Source organism: Patella vulgata, chromosome 1 (assembly GCF_932274485.2).
Source record: "Patella vulgata chromosome 1, xgPatVulg1.2, whole genome shotgun sequence".
Classification (NCBI taxonomy): Eukaryota; Metazoa; Mollusca; class Gastropoda; family Patellidae; genus Patella; species Patella vulgata.
The window spans coordinates 4,763,681-4,782,456 of NC_065879.2; the positions used below are offsets into that span (position 1 = coordinate 4,763,681).

Consider the following 18,776-nt stretch of genomic DNA (forward strand, 5'->3'; position numbering starts at 1 on the left):
CAAAGCTGCATAAATATTAATTGTTCATGAAGTTAAGTGAATCGTCCAAAGACGTTCGTTCTACGATCAGGACTGTTCTCTTTGAATATCTTGGTGACATGAAGGGGGTCATTATGCACCGCACACGCCATCAAGTGGCTCAGTCGGTTTTGCATCATGGAGTTGCGCAGCCGACTTTTGATGCGGCGCAGAGTGCTGAAGGATCGCTCGGCTGAGCAGGAACTAGCAGGGTTCAGCAGTGTGAGATGAGAAGAGCTTGGACAGAAGGGAACGTCTGCCTCACTTCATGTAACATAATGAGGAACGCTCCATGCACAAGTGAAATAGATTTGGCCGAAAACTGGAGAGACCTATTCGTTCCCCCCCCCCCCTTCCGATTCTAAGGGGCGGGGGACGCGTCCCCCTAAATCCACGCCCATGACTATAGAGATGGTAATATTAGTGTTTCAACACTTTTAAGAATTTCCACACCGCCGACGATTTTTTTCCCAGTGGTACCTAGATATTAAGTTGAGCGTTGTCGCATGTTGATTTGTTCATGGCAGAATGCGTCCAATCCAACCAAACAGAGACGATAAATTAAAACGGGGAAAATATTCGTGACTTACGGCCTACATAATGGAAGTTCAGAAGAGGTAATCTTTCGTGGACGAGTTGATTTTATCAGTACGAACAGCCCAATTTATTTGTGGTTCAATGGACATGTTTTATTATAGGGGGGAGTTTTGTTATGTTATTTAGAACTGAGTGCCGTATTGTTCAAGACTTTGCTCAAGTTTCTGCATGAGCGACTATGGATGACATTCTGTCTTAATAACAATGAAACCGTTGTCCGTTCTGGGGCAATGTACTCTGATTTGTTTAAAATCATTTGACCAAAAAATCAGAACACCGTTACCTATATATAACATACTGTCTTAATAACAATGAAACCGTTCCACGTTCAGGGGCAATGTACTCTAATGTGTTTAAAATCATTTGACCAAAGAAAAAGAACACCGTTATCTATATAACATATATATATATATATATATATATATATATATATTGCTCTATATTCATGTGTAAATCAAAACACAAATTTATAAAGAAAAAATAAATCTGAAAATCTGAGCAGAAATATTCACCGGTGTAAAGAATAACAATACTCGTGTAACAAGAATAAGATATGAACAAAGGATACATTTACATTGAGTATATATCATTTGCATCAGTGATTGTAACGCCCGAATGCGGCCCGATACTAGATTTTTGTACGATCTGGAAAATATCTTTCCGTGTTTATACTAACCCTAACCCTTCAGAATAGTTTTGCCCACAATCCACGGGGGGTTGGATGGCGCGCTGTATCATAAGGCCTGTCATTGAGTCAAATGGTGTGGTTGCAAATCTCCGGTTGTACTTGACAAGGAGTAGGGTCGCCTGTCCAACTTCGTGGGTTTTCTCCGGGTCCTCCGGTTTCCTCCCACTGCTAAAGACGCCTACGCGCAAGCGAATTATTGAAATAAAATTAAACCATATGTTAGTCCCGAAATGACCTAGTTTGTGTCGAGTGGACGTTAAATCCCATCTCTCTCTCTCTCTCTCTCTCTCCCCACAATCCACCGTTTTTACAGCTTCAATTTGTACGTTTGACATGTAATTTGTAAACCTAACCCGAACCCTAGAGAAAGATATTTTCCAGATCGTACAGAGATCTAATATTGTGCGATTGGAACAACCCACGACCATCGCCTCAAAGAAATAGAACAAATAGCACCAATAGCCTTTAAGATTGTTTACAAAACAACACACGATATGCTCGCCGAAGCGACTAAATATCGTTTTCGGGTTGGTCTTACTTAACTTCTGTTTAAAATATGTCTAACAATGTTATCAACAGCCCGTCCTTAAAGGCTCAATACCACTCTTGTTGTAACTGAATAATATGTCCCAATCTTTATTCTGGTCAACAAATTGTACTATTTTACAATATTCCAATTAATTGATGGTACAAATTTCATCTTAACACACCTAATTTAAAAAATTAGAAAAATTTAACTAAATGATTTGAAAAGCCTGACTTGGATTTAAAAATATTTTTGAACTCTCTGGACAAGTAAAATAGGATTTAATGGATAATTTACACAACAGGTAGGACACTAACACATCTAGTACTTAGAATAAGGCTATTTTTTTATTTTCTGGAGCTGTCAAGCCAGCAAGAGTGTTATTGTCCCTTTAAGTTTGGCTTGATAGTAAAAACCTGTTATTTACGGACGAGTGGCGACGGTTATAAAGTATCTCAAAAGTAAACGTTTCTTTAGTTGAAACAGTTTTACGAGAATTAGCCACGATAGTCTATTGGGTGTGTATTTTTAGACTATTGGAGGCTATATCTCAGTCTGATTAAAACACATATCCTATTTCGTTTCGTTTTTTATAGTTCAAAATTTCGTTTTACTTGTCTTTACTACACTAGGGTCTGGAAGAGTTGTTATATAACCTGCGTTCTGGTTGAAATGAGGAATTAGTCAATGACACGGTCTGTTACGGCGAATTCTTGTCGTGCTCTGCACAGAACTGTGGGTAAAACCAACCACTAGAAAGGTCAACGCCGATTAATCAATGTCTGACGTTTTAGGGTCAAAAGTCGCCCGTACGACCCCTGACGCGACCTTCCAGTACAACAGGTCAGCTCTTATGTAACGTAGGTCATCGAAAGTATAAAAAAACGAAACGAAATATAGATCTGTATTTTAATCAGATTGTAAAAATTAGAAACCCGCAAATGCAGAAATTTGATCAAATATCGTCTATTTTTTGCTTTTTCTCATGTTAACCGTGATAAAAGCTTTTCGTTCTTGTATTTGATTAGGGATAATAGTTGTAGTCGGACCAGTCAGACTGCTGCCATCAGCCTCACTTAAAAAGTTTTCTCGAATTGATGGAGATGATATTCTCGAGTGTCCCTTATATCGCAATGGTAACACCATACACGCACTGCTAGCCAGTAAAGTTAACCCTCCGGTCCAAAACGATGCTGAGTAGGTTCCCGTTAAATCAAAGAGTAGACCTGAAATAGAGGATAGAAATGATTTTATTAGAACGGGAAAATTTAAATGAGAAAGGGTGTTCTTAAAGGAGCCAAATCTCTAATATTTGGGACCTAGAAATTGACATAAATGGGTCGCAACGCATACAATAATGTAATATGAATGTATATAAATTGATTTACATTCAATCGTTTCTGTTTTACTGTAATTTCTAATCAGTTATGTTTGGCAAAATTCGCAAATGGTCTGAATTGAATGGCAGTCTTTGGTGTCTGGTTTTTCCAGTCTATACAGGGAGTATTCTCCTACATGGGACATGTTAAGCCTCGTTCATCGAGTCGCTTCATACAACTGGCACTCGAAAGCATTCTGGTACACGAATCGTGTACCAATTTTAAATTTTGTATTTTTTCTCAGGGTAAGGTAACAACATCAATGTTGATTTAAATTGACCAATAAGTCGTATTTGAAAATTCGAAGACCGTGGATGCTACTTTAAGGAATGGTAATCTTAAGAGTCGTTTTAGAGAATCTTGGTGCATAATGTTTGGAAACCATTGACGAATGCTTCTGTTATCCTTTCTCTTTCAATTTAAAAAATAGTTAATTCTATTAATTTTCATTTTCAAAGCCAGTAATAGCTACTATTAACCATTATCTCTATTACTGGATAGAATTAAGAAATTTTCATATCTTTATGCTGGGACTTTCTGATACTGGATTATGTCCACTAGCGTTACAATGGTGTTATAAGAAAAAAAAGATAAAATGAAATGAAATGGGGTTTAACGCCCTACTGTTCTGCTCCAATACTGGGCTAATGAAGATGGGCATACGCTATACAGTGTGCTATGAGGGAAATTTTGCCCGGACAGCGGCACTACGGCCTACTCTTATATCGAATTCCAACTGCCAATGGATCTTTTACGTGCACGTCAGTGTCTACACGGGACCTCGTTTTTCGTCTCATCTGAACGACTAGACAGTTGTCCTTGCCAGGCCCTCCGTCCTGAATCACTGACAGGGGGTGGGGGGCACGTCGGAAAATCTGGATGAACTTTCTCGGCCAATCCAGGTATCGAACACCTGACCTCTAGGCTAACGAGCCAGCGTCTTACCCTTGTAGCCACCGTGGCTCCCTAATAAAAAGATCAAATGTAATTTATTAACGTGTCACCATCTACATGTATACAAAAGTTTTAAAATATTACTGTATATAGTTACATAAAAGTAAAAAGTAGATGCCAGCCGATGACGAATTATGAGACACGGTTAAAATTTTCACATTAGTAAAATCAATAAATTACATAAAAAAAACCCAAAAAACAAGAAAATACTACTAAATTACGAAGTTAAAATATCACATCACAAGTTGATATTTTTTTATATCAAAAAAGACGAGTAGGAGATTTTATTTATCACCCAACCCTTTCTTATGTGCACAAATAAATAAATATAATTCTTTGCTATAGATTTCACTTTTACTGAACCTGATTACATTACGGCGTAGTGATACATCATTTTTTGACAGCAATTCAACCATTGCAAAGTCCTTTATATTGATCCAGTGTTTCCATCAAAGTCAATTAAATAAAAATAATTCATTTTTAATAAAAAAAAAAGAAGTTACTTTTAATAAAAAAAAAAGAAGTTACTTTTAATAAAAAAAATGAACTGTTCTTTGAAAATACAAAAAAAGTAGTTCCTTTTTAACTGACCAATCAAAGGAGATATCGCAGTAGATTATGAAATTTATCACACAAGCGATATCTACCGTAGAATGTATTATTGGGTGATAAAGTAAAATAAACACTATTGTTCTATGTTATATGGTCATGGTTGATTGTTTTAAAATATTGTTTATATTAATTATTCAGTTTCATTGAGACTATGTATTAACAATGATGGGAAATCAATAACTCCTACTTTTATGCGAAATCAATATGTCATTATCTGATCTGTATATTATTCTATAAACATGGACACAGCAAGGATGTCCTAAATGATGGATGAGGTTGGTTCATTATACAGAGAGAGAGAGAGAGAGAGAGAGAGAGAGATTGGGTTTAACGTCCACTCGCCACATAATAGGTCATTTCGGGAGAAACATATGGTTCAATTTTATTTCAATAAATCGCTTGAGTGTACTGTAGGGGTCTTTAGCAATGGTAGGTACCGGAGGACCCGGAGAAAACCCACGAGGTTGGACAGGCGACCATACTCCTTGTCACGTACAACCGGGGAATCGAAGCCACGCCAGTTGACTCAATGACAGACCATAGGATACAACGCGCACGTGCTAACCATTCGGCCATCCAACCCTCCGGTTCATTATACGAACTTATCATCCCTGGAATTCAACCTATTTTGGGAGGATGGGGTTGGCACCTCCCTTTATGGGTTAGCGATCTTATAAAACACTACTATACCGACTCACATATACTGAACCCAATATATTGACCTGGCAGTTATATGTAACGAAACATACGCCCACAGTAGCTAAGACGTCCGGGCAGCCAACAAGGGTTGTCGCATATTTTATTTTCTATTGTTAGTGATGATAACATTTACAACACATGAAAATCTGATTACGAAGTAATAACCCATTAAGTAATTATCAGAAATCATTAGAATTTGTTTCGATTGTTTGTCTCATTAACTATAGCCCTTAGAGCGTCAAAAAGAGTTTTCAAAGTGATCAAGGGCCATAACTCTGGCTATAATTATTGGAAATCGTTGAAAATATATAGGAATCTTCATCTCATGACCTTAAACACTGTGTATGTGCGTCCTATTTTAACAGAGACATCAGCCCCAAGTGTATAGTGGTGGTTTTAGAATATGAACTAAATTCTTTATACCGTTTTTATTCCAGAAAACTCCTCACCGGTACTCACCGGTACTCACCTGCAATTGGTCCACCTAAAACTTGTCCAACAGCACTGAACAGAGACACACAGCCATATCCACCAGCAAATCTTCTCAGTCCTAATAACTTGGCTAATATTGGTGCAAATAAGGTTCCTATTCCAGCCGTAAAGAAACCGAAAGTCAGGGCTAATATTAATAAACCAACAAACGTCTTCCAGAATGGACTGATAAAAACAGATATTCCCGCAATGACGAACGATGACATGTATAATAAAACTAAATTAACACGTGGGTGTTGACCAAGTACTCCTAATATTAGACGCCCAATCAAATTAGATACCCCGATACTCGATATGAGCAGAGTACTTTCTTCCAGATTGATGCCAGAATCTTTTGCAAAAGCCGTTAAATGAATATAAGTAACGGACATTCCGAAACATATTAAAAAGCTGTTGGCACAAACCGACCAATAGGTGGCCTTCTTAAAAATACTGACGTCAAAACTATTTCTGCTTTTGAGCTTACGCAACGATCTGATTGGTCGAATTAAGGCACCACAGACGCACAGATTTAAACACAACCCTCCAATAATCAGGAATGAGCCCCTCCATGTGTACCATTCCACCAGATGCGCGATGAACGGGGGGAAGGTTAAAGTCCCTAGTCCGACTCCTGTGACAGCTATTCCCGTAGCAATATTACGACGTCTATCAAAACAAAACGTTACGGCAGAAATTGCTGACAAGTGGCTGAGACCACAACCGAATCCTGAAATTAAAAAATAAAACTCTTTGTTTTTATTTAAATAAGTCATTTTAAATTTAGAGTGTCATAACCAAAGGTGTGGATTTGTCATAACTTATGAGGGAACGGACGAACCCTGGAACCTTTCATTACCAAACGAAATAAATAATTACGAACAGTTTACTGTACCAGTGTTATTTCGATGAAGGCTGTATCTAGGCGTAATATGATGCCAATATGGAAAAATTGACTACCTACATCAAAGCTGCATGAATATTAATTGTTCATGAAGTTAAGTGAATCGTCCAAAGACGTTCGTTCTCCGATCAGGACTGTTCTCTTTGAATATCTTGGCGACATGAAGGGGTTCATTATCCGCCCCACACGCCATCAAGTGGTTCAGTCCATTTTGCGTCATGGAGTTGCGCAGCCAAGTTTTGATACGGCGCAGAGTGCTGAAGGATCGCACGACTGAGCAGGAACTAGCAGGGTTCAGCAGTGTGAGATGGGAAGGGAAGATCAGCCTCACTGCAGGTGACATAATGTGGAACACTTCGTGCTCACGTGAAATAAATTTGGCCGACAACTGGCGCTTGAAGAATGGCAATTCTTGTTCCAAGTCCCGATTCAGTTCCAGATACGTAGAAGCAAGCTCACCATCATGTGGATATAAACCTGAAAATCTGTCCTGGCGATCAAAATCATGGGGGTGGGAAGAGACCTATTCCCACCCTACGATTCTAAGGGGGGGGGGGCGCGTCCCCCCGCCCCTATATCCACGCCCATGGTCATAACTGGGCTAATGAAGACGGGCATACGCTATACAGTGTGCTATGAGGGCAATCTTGCCCGGACACCAGCACTATGGCCTACTCTTATATCGAATTCCAACTGTCAAGGGATCTTTTACGTGCACACCAATGTGTACACGGGGGCCTCGGTTTTTCGTCCCATCCGAAAGACTAGACAGCTGTCCTTGTTAGGACCTCCGCCTTGCATCACTGACAAGGGAGAACCACGCCGGAAAGTCTGGATAAACTTTCTCGGCCAATGCAGGGATCGAACACCCGACCCCCAGGCTAGCGAGCCAGCGTCTTACCCACTTAGCCACCGTGATCCCCGAAACGACTCAGCAACACTACCCATGGACACACGGGTTTAAAACGTACAAGATTCACCAAAGCCGTTATTCGACTCAATGATATTCTGAGAGCCCAGTACTCTCTAACCCCTCGGCTACCACAGCCCAACTCACAACCCTTGGTGAAATGGGTTGAATTTTGTGTTTACCTGCGACTAGACCAAATGATATATACAGATACTGGATACTGTGGGCAAAATAACTGGTGATTAATCCAAGTGAAGATGTTAATCCTCCGATTACCATGGTAACACGACATCCCAGACGGTTAATGAGTATACTTGCAAATGGCCCTGAAATAAACAACAACAAAATAGGGCTTAAAGCAATTTAAAATAAGTATACTATAAATAAAATAAAACTAAGTACGAACAATGCAAACCATATGACAAAAATCCAAGTCCTAAAAAAAAAACGGTATAGGCAAAATAGTATAATTAGCAAATGGACTGTTCTTGAAGTGTGCTACCGAATTGATGGAAATGACCATGCGGTAGCATACCCAAGCTGGAGGCGATGCCACTTTCTTAGGGAGGAGACACTGTGTGGTGGAGGGAACACTTTGGTTGGGAGTGAGGAGTCGGGTTAATGGGGTGGACGTTGGTGGTGTCGTCACGTTTGGTCTACTGTAATGGAAAAGATTATTTTCTGTCGCGTTTTACACGGCACGCCGCTTGTAAGTATATTCCATGTGCATTTTGGGACGGAAAGCGTAAGGACGACCCCGGGCATCACAAAGATTTGCTATGCCACATTTGGTGTTGTCTACAAATATTAGCTACCTAAACCAGAAAATGATATTGACTATCGGTGAAGAAACATCTGCTCTCGCTATATTTAAGTCTTTGAAAAGAATGTCCCAAAGATTTACGTTGGTATGCAGAGCGTAACAAACTGGTGAATGCTCTTCAAAGTTTTCGAAAAGAAAATGTTCACAAAGCTTTTATGGGAGTTAGTTGAACAACTCCACGCAGTATGTGCCGAAACATCTAAAGACCCAGTGGACATCATTTATTTAGAAGATAGGAGCAATAAGTCAAAGATGACTGCCTTAACACGTGCCGTCACAGCACGCGACGTCAATCATTGGCTGAATCCCGCGTGCATTGTTTACATAAGACGTTACTGCTTCGGGCGGAATGCTGCCTTTTATGTGACAGTATTGGTTCTTTAATCAGGTTCGGATGACAAGACTAGTTTCAGCTTCTATTAATACTTTTATTCTGCTTCTAACATATTATGTACAAACATCGTAATGTTAAAGACACCCAGGACTAAATTACATTAGTTGGCCGTTGTCCGGTCTTAACTCCATGACCTGCGTGGCCTGGAGTTAACTACCAGACGTCGCCTAGCCTCCGCCTGCTCTCCTGCCCTGCCTGGACTTCTCTCGTATCCATTAGGTACCTTGATCTAGGCACCCGCCTAGCATGGCCTCCTGGACCCGCCTAAAGATTCGTTTCTGTTCTGAGTTTATAAACGTATTCGAGACAAAGGAGCTCATTAGACACCTGTCTAATGTATCAAGCATCATATGAAGGTTTAACATTCAATATAGTTTATCAGACAAAGAAAGTTAGATAAGACATGCCAACAACAAGTTATAGTTACGCAATGACATAAGGAATACTACCAAGATCTCCAGCCGGGTATTGATAGCGACAGGTTTATGTTACAATCACTAACACGTATTTTAATATGGCAGGACGCCTCTATGACATAAGTCATTATGTTATATACCTCTCTTTGTTTGAATAAAGTTATGAATTATATGAAATAACTTTTAAAGACTATTACAAAATTAGATACCTATGGAGTCGATAATTACTACTCTTATTAAGATATAAACAACAATAATAATAATGAAAAAATATATAAAAACAAACAACACTCGTAAAATGTCGTATACAAAAATGTCTATAAACAAAAAGAAAAGGTAAATGAAACACACACGAATTTAAAAGTTATATATACATGTAAAATGTCATAATATCCAAAAATGTCTTTAAACAAAATGAAAAGGTCAATGAAAAACACACGAACTTAAAAGTTATATACACACAATCGGTCACACACGCGAGTCAATGAAAAAAAAAAACAAACGAGATCCTGGAATCACAAACACAGACTACTCTTATTATTCACATAAATGGTGGAATCGCGAACACAAACTACTGTAATTATCTTCTTAGACCGATTATTTGGTGGAATCGCGAACACAAACTACTGTAATTATCTTCTTAGACCGATTATTTGGTGGAATCGCGAACACAAACTACTGTAATTATCTTCTTAGACCGCTACTGCACTGTCGTAGCCAACTGTAGGGGTGGGGTACATATGATGCCCTTCCTCGTTCCAGTAATGTTGAGGGGTCAGAATATTCCCTGCTCCGTTTAGTTCAGCTCTTCTTATTGACCGGTAGTCTTTTCATTTTCCATACCGTCTGGCAAAACGGCGTGTTATGACATGTGCATATGAAGAGTATTAACTGCCACCCGTGCCGAAGTTTTATCATCTGCTTATCATATATATCATGGAGTGAACTTAATTAATAGTTAATCAAATTAGCAAGTGGAACAGATTTGACTTTAGATATCGATCTAACGATATTTACAGTATTATTTACATGGATACAATTGAAATTAGGGAGTCATATTGTATTATTTTTTTCTGAACACATTTTACCAATCTTCAATAAGATATTTTGAAAGAACTTATCAAAATTAATAACGGTTTATCTCTATAATTTTTAAACACAACACAAAACAAGACAATACGTTCGCTCCTAATTCTGAGCACGACCCTCTCCTGGGGTTAAACCAATCCCACCTGACTGGGGTTTCACATAAACCTTTTCCCGTAACATATCGGGACCTCCCAATCTATATTATTGGGGTATCACAAAATAAAAATAATAAAAAATCTCTCCCGTACATATCGGGTCATCCCATTAACATTTGGGGTACTACGTTAAACACGAATAAAATCTTTGCCGTAAATATCGGGCCATCCCATTAACACTTGGGGTAATATACACGTATAGACAAAACAAATAAAAAACCTTAGAGATAAACGCGGTAATACTGTGTGAATGTTATTGGGTTAAATTTCAAATTACGATACTGTTAACCCAATTCTAGTTAAACAATCACAAAACATTTTACTTTTCGATATTAACCTATTAATACTAATTTTAAATGCCAAAATATGTGTTCAAAACAAACAATTATAATTTATAATCTTTTAAAAACAACATGACCCATTGTAAAACAAACAATATATATACAATTTTGTTTTAGTCATTTTCCTACAAATAGTTAAGGACTGTTCCACTACTAGCTTGAACGTTAAATTAAATTAAGTAACTACACCATGATATTTAATAAAGCGTGATGATAAACTGCTGATTTCCCAGTTAAATTATAATACATTATAGCACAATGTCATTATTAACCGGCCATGGTAGGATTAGAAAAAGACTTACCCGTGTAGACTAATATCTGTGGCCTGTGGTCTTCTAGTGGTGGACTTCAAACGTTGCTCTGGTCAGCGGCGCCAATTTATATGTGACAGTATTGGTTCTTTAATCAGGTTCGGATGACAAGACTAGTTTCAGCTTCTATTAATACTTTTATTCTGCTTCTAACATATTATGTACAAACATCGTAATGTTAAAGACACCCAGGACTAAATTACATTAGTTGGCCGTTGTCCGGTCTTAACTCCATGACCTGCGTGGCCTGGAGTTAACTACCAGACGTCGCCTAGCCTCCGCCTGCTCTCCTGCCCTGCCTGGACTTCTCTCGTATCCATTAGGTACCTTGATCTAGGCACCCGCCTAGCATGGCCTCCTGGACCCGCCTAAAGATTCGTTTCTGTTCTGAGTTTATAAACGTATTCGAGACAAAGGAGCTCATTAGACACCTGTCTAATGTATCAAGCATCATATGAAGGTTTAACATTCAATATAGTTTATCAGACAAAGAAAGTTAGATAAGACATGCCAACAACAAGTTATAGTTACGCAATGACATAAGGAATACTACCAAGATCTCCAGCCGGGTATTGATAGCGACAGGTTTATGTTACAATCACTAACACGTATTTTAATATGGCAGGACGCCTCTATGACATAAGTCATTATGTTATATTTAGTCATTTAAATAATAATTTTTACCTACAATACGTCAAACGCCTTTATTTATTTTTCCAATACATAAAAAAAAATGTTTTAGAATTTAATTTGTCTGGCTCATTAAGTCGCACCGATGTCCTCTTTATCAGTGATTGTAGCGGCCTAGCGGAAATTCACTTCTGATCAGTGTGTAAGTAACCCTTTAAAACGATGAGAAATTATTTGAATTTTGGTGTGGTGTGACCGTAACGTATTCATTCCCAGGGGTTCTTGTGAATAGTAAGCGATAATTTTAATAGATTTATCGATTACTCGTCATACGGGTCATACGTCATATCTTTATTTGATGATGGCCATAAGCTAAACAGATCATAGTTAAATAATGAAGCCACAATAAACAGCTGCTCCATTATACGTTATTATCTATGTATCATAAAATATCACACTTATTATATATATAAGCGCATTTAGATTCCCGAGGACAACGCAAGAGAACCTTAAAGTTGTCTAGGTTCAAGAGAGAAAGAGAGAGAGAGAGAGAGAGCAAGAGAGAGATAACGTCCACTCGACACAAACTAGTTCATTGTGGGACTAACATATGGTTCAATTATATTTCAATAATTCGCTTGCTTGTAAGGGTCTTTGGCAGTTCGAGGAAACCGGGGGACCCGAAGAAAACCCACGAGGATGGACAAGCGACCTTACTCCCGAAACCACACCGATTGACTCAATGACAGACCTTATGATACAACGCACACGCGCTAACCACTCGGTCATCCAACCCCCCGTCTGGGTTCAAAGGAAGGGTCTCTCCTATGGGTCATTCTCAGATTATAAAACCATTTAGCTGTAATCAGTGGCGGGTATGATTAATCTTTCCAATACACACTATATCCTATTTATTTATTCAGGCAGTTCATCAGCTAATACTTTGTATCCATAAAGTGCGTTCTGGGCTCGTAAAATTGGACAGCATCTGGTAAAGCTGGGCACCATCCGGTAAAGCATTCTGGAATTGTATTTATTCAGACAGTTCATCAGCTAATACTTTGTATCCATATAAAGCGTTCTGGGCTCGTAAAATTGGACAGCATCTGGAAAAACGTTTAGTAGGATTGGTTGAACGGGACATTCTGGAATTGTATAGAGTTGAACAGCATCCGGAAAAGTGTTCTGGAATCGTAGAGTTGAACAGTATCGGAAAAGCGTTCTGCAATCGTAGAGCTAGTCAGCATCTGGTAACGCGTTCTGGGTTCATAGAGCTGAACAGCTTCTGGTAACGCGTTCTGGGTTCATAGAGCTAGTCAGCATCTGGTAACGCGTTCTAGATTCATAGAGCTGAACAGCATCTGGTAACGCGTTAAAGTTTGACAGTCTGGTAATGCGTTCTAGATTCACAGAGCCGGACAGAGCATCTAATAAAGCGTTCTAGATTCACAGAGATGTGGTAAAGTGTTCTAGATTCGTTGAACTGGGCACCATTGGATAAGCGTTCCACAGTCGTAGAGCTGGAGAGCGCTCGGTAAAACCTTTTAATATCCAATAGCTGAACAGCATCTGGTAAATAGTTCTTGGTAGCATCTGGTTAATCTGGATTAGTAGAGCTGTACATCACAATCTTAACTACCCTGGGGGGTTCGTAGAGCTGAACAGCATCTGGGAAAGCGTTCTGGATTCCTAGATAGGACAGCATAGGAGAAAACCTTGATTTTTATACGTCCACATTCATAATTTAGTGAATTCCCTATCCCCAGGGACAGAGCCACAGCAATTTTTTCTTTGGGTGTCTGTGTGTTGCCTACAGGCCACAATTCTTAATGCATCGTCTTGGAATGTGGCATTTTGGTGCATGTCCCAACCTCCGCGGGCAGAGCTACGCCCAATTTTAGTGTTGATCGTATACAGGCCACAATTCTGATTGGATTATCTTGAAACTTGGTATGCTTGGACGGCAACTATTGATTTTGGTGCATGATCCGCCCCCCGTCTTTGATGGTGTCAAATCCGCTTTTTGTTAATATTTTGTCTGTAAATAATCTATAAGTTGCAATTATTAACAGATTTGGATCCAATTCGGCATGATTCATCATAGGGTTGTACCTTTTTATATTGGTCCATGTCCAACCCCCAGGGGCAGAGCCACACCCAACTTTTGTGGGGGTTGTTTTTGTCTACAGGCTGGAATTCTGTCTTTACTGTCTTGGAACTTTGCATATTTCCCCCCTATCCCATAAAGCTAGCAACTATTTATTTTTGGTGCATGCCCCGACCCCTAAGGGTGGTGTCTCAAACAAACACTTTTTTGTTAATAATTATTAGTGTGTAAATTTTGACAAAAACCCAACGCCGAGTTTTCTTTGCCTCGTGTCATAGTATAGTTATTGCAGCCATTTCATATTTCGTGCTCTTCATTTGAAAAAGTATCATATCGACCAAAACAGGAATGTGGGCGTATATTACTTACAGCGGTAGCGTTGTTCTTGTTTAAAGGGACAATAACACTCTTGCTGGCTAGACAGCTCCAGTAAATATTATTAGCCTTATTCTAAGTATTGGATGTTTAAGTGTCCTACCTGTTTTGTAAATTATCCAGTACATCCTATTTTACTTGTCCAGAGGGTTTACGTTAGGCTTTTTAAATCATTTAGTTGAATTTTTCCAATTTTTTAAATTAGGTGTGTTAAGATAAAATTTGTATCATCAATTAATTGGAATATTGTAAAATAGTACAGTTTGTTGACTAGAATAAAGATTGGGACATATTATTCAGTTACAAGAGTGGTATTGAGCCTTTAAATCTATATGTAACTAAATACAATCCACCCCCCACTCACTAGTGGATTATAATTGGTCAGCTCAACCTGTAAAGTCAGTGAATATCCTGGTTTGAAGTAATAGGTTTTGTTTCGAAATAGCTGTACATAGCCCATACCCAAAGGTCATTTAATGTTTAAAACATTTTGAAGTATATATTATATTATATTACGCTGTTCAGATTTGCCCTGGGACCGTTACAGATCTTTTATTGCATATCTTCAAACGATACACTATAACTATAGCTAAATCTATTTTTTAAGGCTAGCTGAAGTTTTGTCAAGGTCACTGAGATGTAAATAAGGTTAGGGCACGTGATTGTTGGCAAGATTGTAGGTTAGGGTTAGGGTAAGCATTGGGGCTAGGTCCAGGGTTCGGGTTAGGGGTTGGTATTAACACTGGCCCTGTTTACATCTCGTGACCTATGACGAAAAATTGAGCTGGCCTTGTCATTTAGCATAAGATATTCCATAAGATATATCCATGTATATATGAGTTGTGTTTTAATATTAATCCAACCTCGTGGGTTCTCCGGGTCTGCCGGTTTCCTCCCACTGCTAAAGACCCCTACACGCAAGCGAATTATGGAAATAAAATTGAACCATGTGTTAGTCCCGAAATGACCTAGTTTGTTTCGAGTGGACGTTAAACCCCATTTCTCTCTCTCTCTGTCTCTCTTTATATTGAATATTTATGTAAACAACCTGTAAACAGTTTGAGGCTCTCTCAGGGATTGTTTCGTGTCGCTGTTTTGTCTTCCTATGAAATGAAATGTGGTTTAACACTAACAGCCTGCCGTGGGCCTTGCGGGAGCCACGGTGGCTGAGCGGGTAAGACACTGGCGCGCTGGCCTGTTGGTCGCGAGTTCGCGACCGGTGTTTGCCGAGAAAGTTCATCGGGATTTTTCCGGCGTGCTTTCCCCTTATCAGTGATGCAGGACGGAGGGCCTGACTAGGACAGCTGTCTAGTCGTTCGGATGGGACCTTAAGACCGAGTCCATGCAGTGTACACATTGCTGTGTACGTAAAAGATCTTTTGGCAGTTGGAATTCGATATAAGAGTAGGTCTTACCGCCGCAGTCCGGGCAAAATTTCCCTCATAGCACACTGTATGCCCTGTGTTCATTAGCCCAGTATAGGAGCAGAACAGTAGGACCTTAAATCCCATTTCATTTACATACGCCTTGCAGTGTGTTATGAGTGAAATTATGCCAGGATAGAGGCGCTACGGATTACTATTAAGGGTTCTTTTACGTGCACGCCAATGTGTACACCGAACCTCGTTTTTCGTCCCAACTGAACGACTTGACACTTCCCTTGTTAAAACCCTCCGCCCTGCATCACTGTCAAGGGGAAACCCTGCTGGGAATCGTCTTTATTTATTCGAGATCGGATTAATTTTTGAGGCCTTAGTTTTTATGTGTTTGACATAAAAAAAGACAGATAAAATTAATCTTTTTAAGCCGGAGACTGGGCGGTCCAGACGTCTATTTTTGGAAGTGGTGTATTATGTAGGAACAGAAGACCCTCGTCACAAATGTATCATAAAATAAACTACATGTGTCGGGTTAGAACAGTGGGTCTCAACCTTTTTTTGCCAACGGCACACCTCGGAACACATGAAAAAATAGTGGCACACCTGACTAAATATATATGAGAAATATTTGAATTTTACAAAATAAAAACATGGTAAGTCAGATGGAATACAACCGTAGACAAAGACTATAGTCATAGACCCATAGAATGACTCAAACTACATAAAGAAAAACATAGCTTTCAGTAGACACCAGGAAAGCTGTCTAGTCGTTCGGATGGGACGAAAAACCGAGGGCCCGTGTACACATTGGCGTGCACGTAAAAGATCCCTTGGCAGTTGGAATTCGATATAAGAGTAGGCCGTAGTGCCGCTGTCCGGGCAAAATTTCCCTCATAGCACACTATAAGGCGTATGCCCGTCTTCATTAGCCCAGGTTAGGAGCAGAACAGTAGGACGTTAAACTCCATTTCATTTCATTTCATTTCATTTCAGTAGACACCAGTGAATACTCAATTGGGGTCACGTGGTTTTTCCCATTTTCTTAGTGTGGCGTTCAAAATTCCGCGGCACACTTAGGAAGATCTCGGGGCACACCTGTGTGCCTTGAGAATCGCTGGGTTAGAAGTATTAACAAGAGTCATTTGAAGGGAGTAAAATAAACCTTCTTACTACTCTATATATAGTCAAAGAGTAGTAAGGAGTTTTATTTCAGTCCCTTCAAGTGCTTGTGGTATTAACCTCATATTTACTCGGACACTGAAAAAAGATAAATCAAATTGTATTTATCACCAGTCGATTGTAAAATGCCTTCTTGAACACTTGCTTATATCGAATTTATAAAAAGAAAATAAGAAAGCAAATGGAAATCACTGTCAGTTAAGAGAGAGAGAGAGAGAGAGAGAAAGAGAGAGAGAGAGAGGGAGAGAGAGAGAGAGAGAGGTAATTTGGGGACTAAAATATGATTCAATTGTATTTCCATAATTCGCTTGCGCGTAGGGGTCTTTAGCAGTGGGGGGAAACCGGAGGGCCCGGAGAAAAACCACGAGGTTGGACAGGCAACCCTACTCCTTGTCACGTACAACAGCACGCGCTAACCATTTGGCCATCCAACCCCACTCTGTCAGTTAAGAGAGAGATGGGGCTTAACGTCCACTCGACACAAACTAGGTCATTTCGGGACTAAGATATGGTTTAATTTTATTTCTGTAATTTGCTTGTGCATAGGGTCTTTAGCAGTGGGAGGAAATTGGAAGACCCGGAGAAAACCCTACTCCTTGTCCGGTACAACCGGGGAATCGAAACCACGCCAATTGACTCAATGACAGACCTTATGATACAACGCGCACTCGCTAACCATTCGGCCATCCAACACCCCTCTGTCAGTTAAGAAAAGTAAGCATACTTGTTATTTCCTTGGAGATATTACAGAACCTGATATGTTTTATATTTAGTGATATCAATCACCCATGATATATGTATCTACTTACCCGCTAAAAACATACACGCCGGTGTCAGGGAACTAGCCCATGCAGTGGCTAATCTAGACTTTCCAAATTCTTCCAGGAATATAATGTTATACACACCAGTTGTCCAGGCAATACCAAACGAGAAAAAATGAGCAAAAAACGAAGCCACGACTACCATCCATGCCCATCCTTTATCCACCGATGAAGCCATAGTACTGCTGCCCTAGTCTGACTGCTAACCTAAATACAAATACTAACTTAAATGTAGGCCTACTTAATTTTGTTTTGAAAATCACTGCGCCACGTACGTATTTCTACTTCAATAATTTTCCATATGATCGTACAGTATATCACCATAATGCTTATAAATTGAATTTATAAATAAATGTACTTTTAAAATGTATCACGCCATATAAATACAATAAAAGCTAGCCCATATGAGCCGATAAAGGGCTATAACGTTCGTTTCGTGTCAATTGAATTGACACACATTATAAGCTGACACCGTTAGTTGTAAAAATTAGCGAATTACTCAAACACCTAACTGCACTTACGTTTCAGAAAAAGCTGTCCCATGTTTATTTTACATCATTTTCTACGCTAAGGCCTCGCGTGCCGCCACACTCGAACGTACCTGCACCTTGTTGAATCATGCAGGCAACGTGATCAGTCACTGAAGATGAAGCGAGGTATGTCCGAGTCTACGAATCGTACAGCACAGAGTTATTGATTGATTTCAAGCCTAATGTCCTATAATAATGAAGCTGTGGACTTGCTCCAACACAGTATATGGGCTATTCGGTGCAATACAGCGCTAGTTATTTTTCGTATGGAGTTCTAATTCGGCCACTTTTGTCCCCTCTCGATACAAACTAGGTTATTTCGGGACTAACACATGGTTCAATTTTATTTCAATAATTCGCTTGCGCGTAGGGGTCTTTAGCAGAGGGAGAAAACTCGAGGACCCGGAGAAAACCCACGAGGTTGGACAGACGACCCTACTGCTTGTCACGTTCAAGCGGTGATTCGAA

The 18,776-nt window shown here is 39.5% G+C and overlaps 1 protein-coding gene across 1 annotated transcript; it reads right to left on the reverse strand.

The window, feature by feature from the left end:
• Positions 1-1,047: 1,047 nt before the first annotated feature.
• Positions 1,048-18,510, reverse strand: LOC126808492 (monocarboxylate transporter 13). Its single transcript, XM_050533242.2, has 5 exons — positions 18,300-18,510; positions 17,767-17,985; positions 7,941-8,084; positions 5,943-6,674; positions 1,048-3,055 (listed from the first exon to the last, which is right to left on the reverse strand). Exons 2-5 carry the CDS (start codon positions 17,954-17,956, stop codon positions 2,796-2,798), a joined length of 1,326 nt encoding a protein of 441 aa, XP_050389199.1. The 5' UTR covers positions 17,957-17,985; positions 18,300-18,510; the 3' UTR covers positions 1,048-2,795.
• Positions 18,511-18,776: the final 266 nt, after the last annotated feature.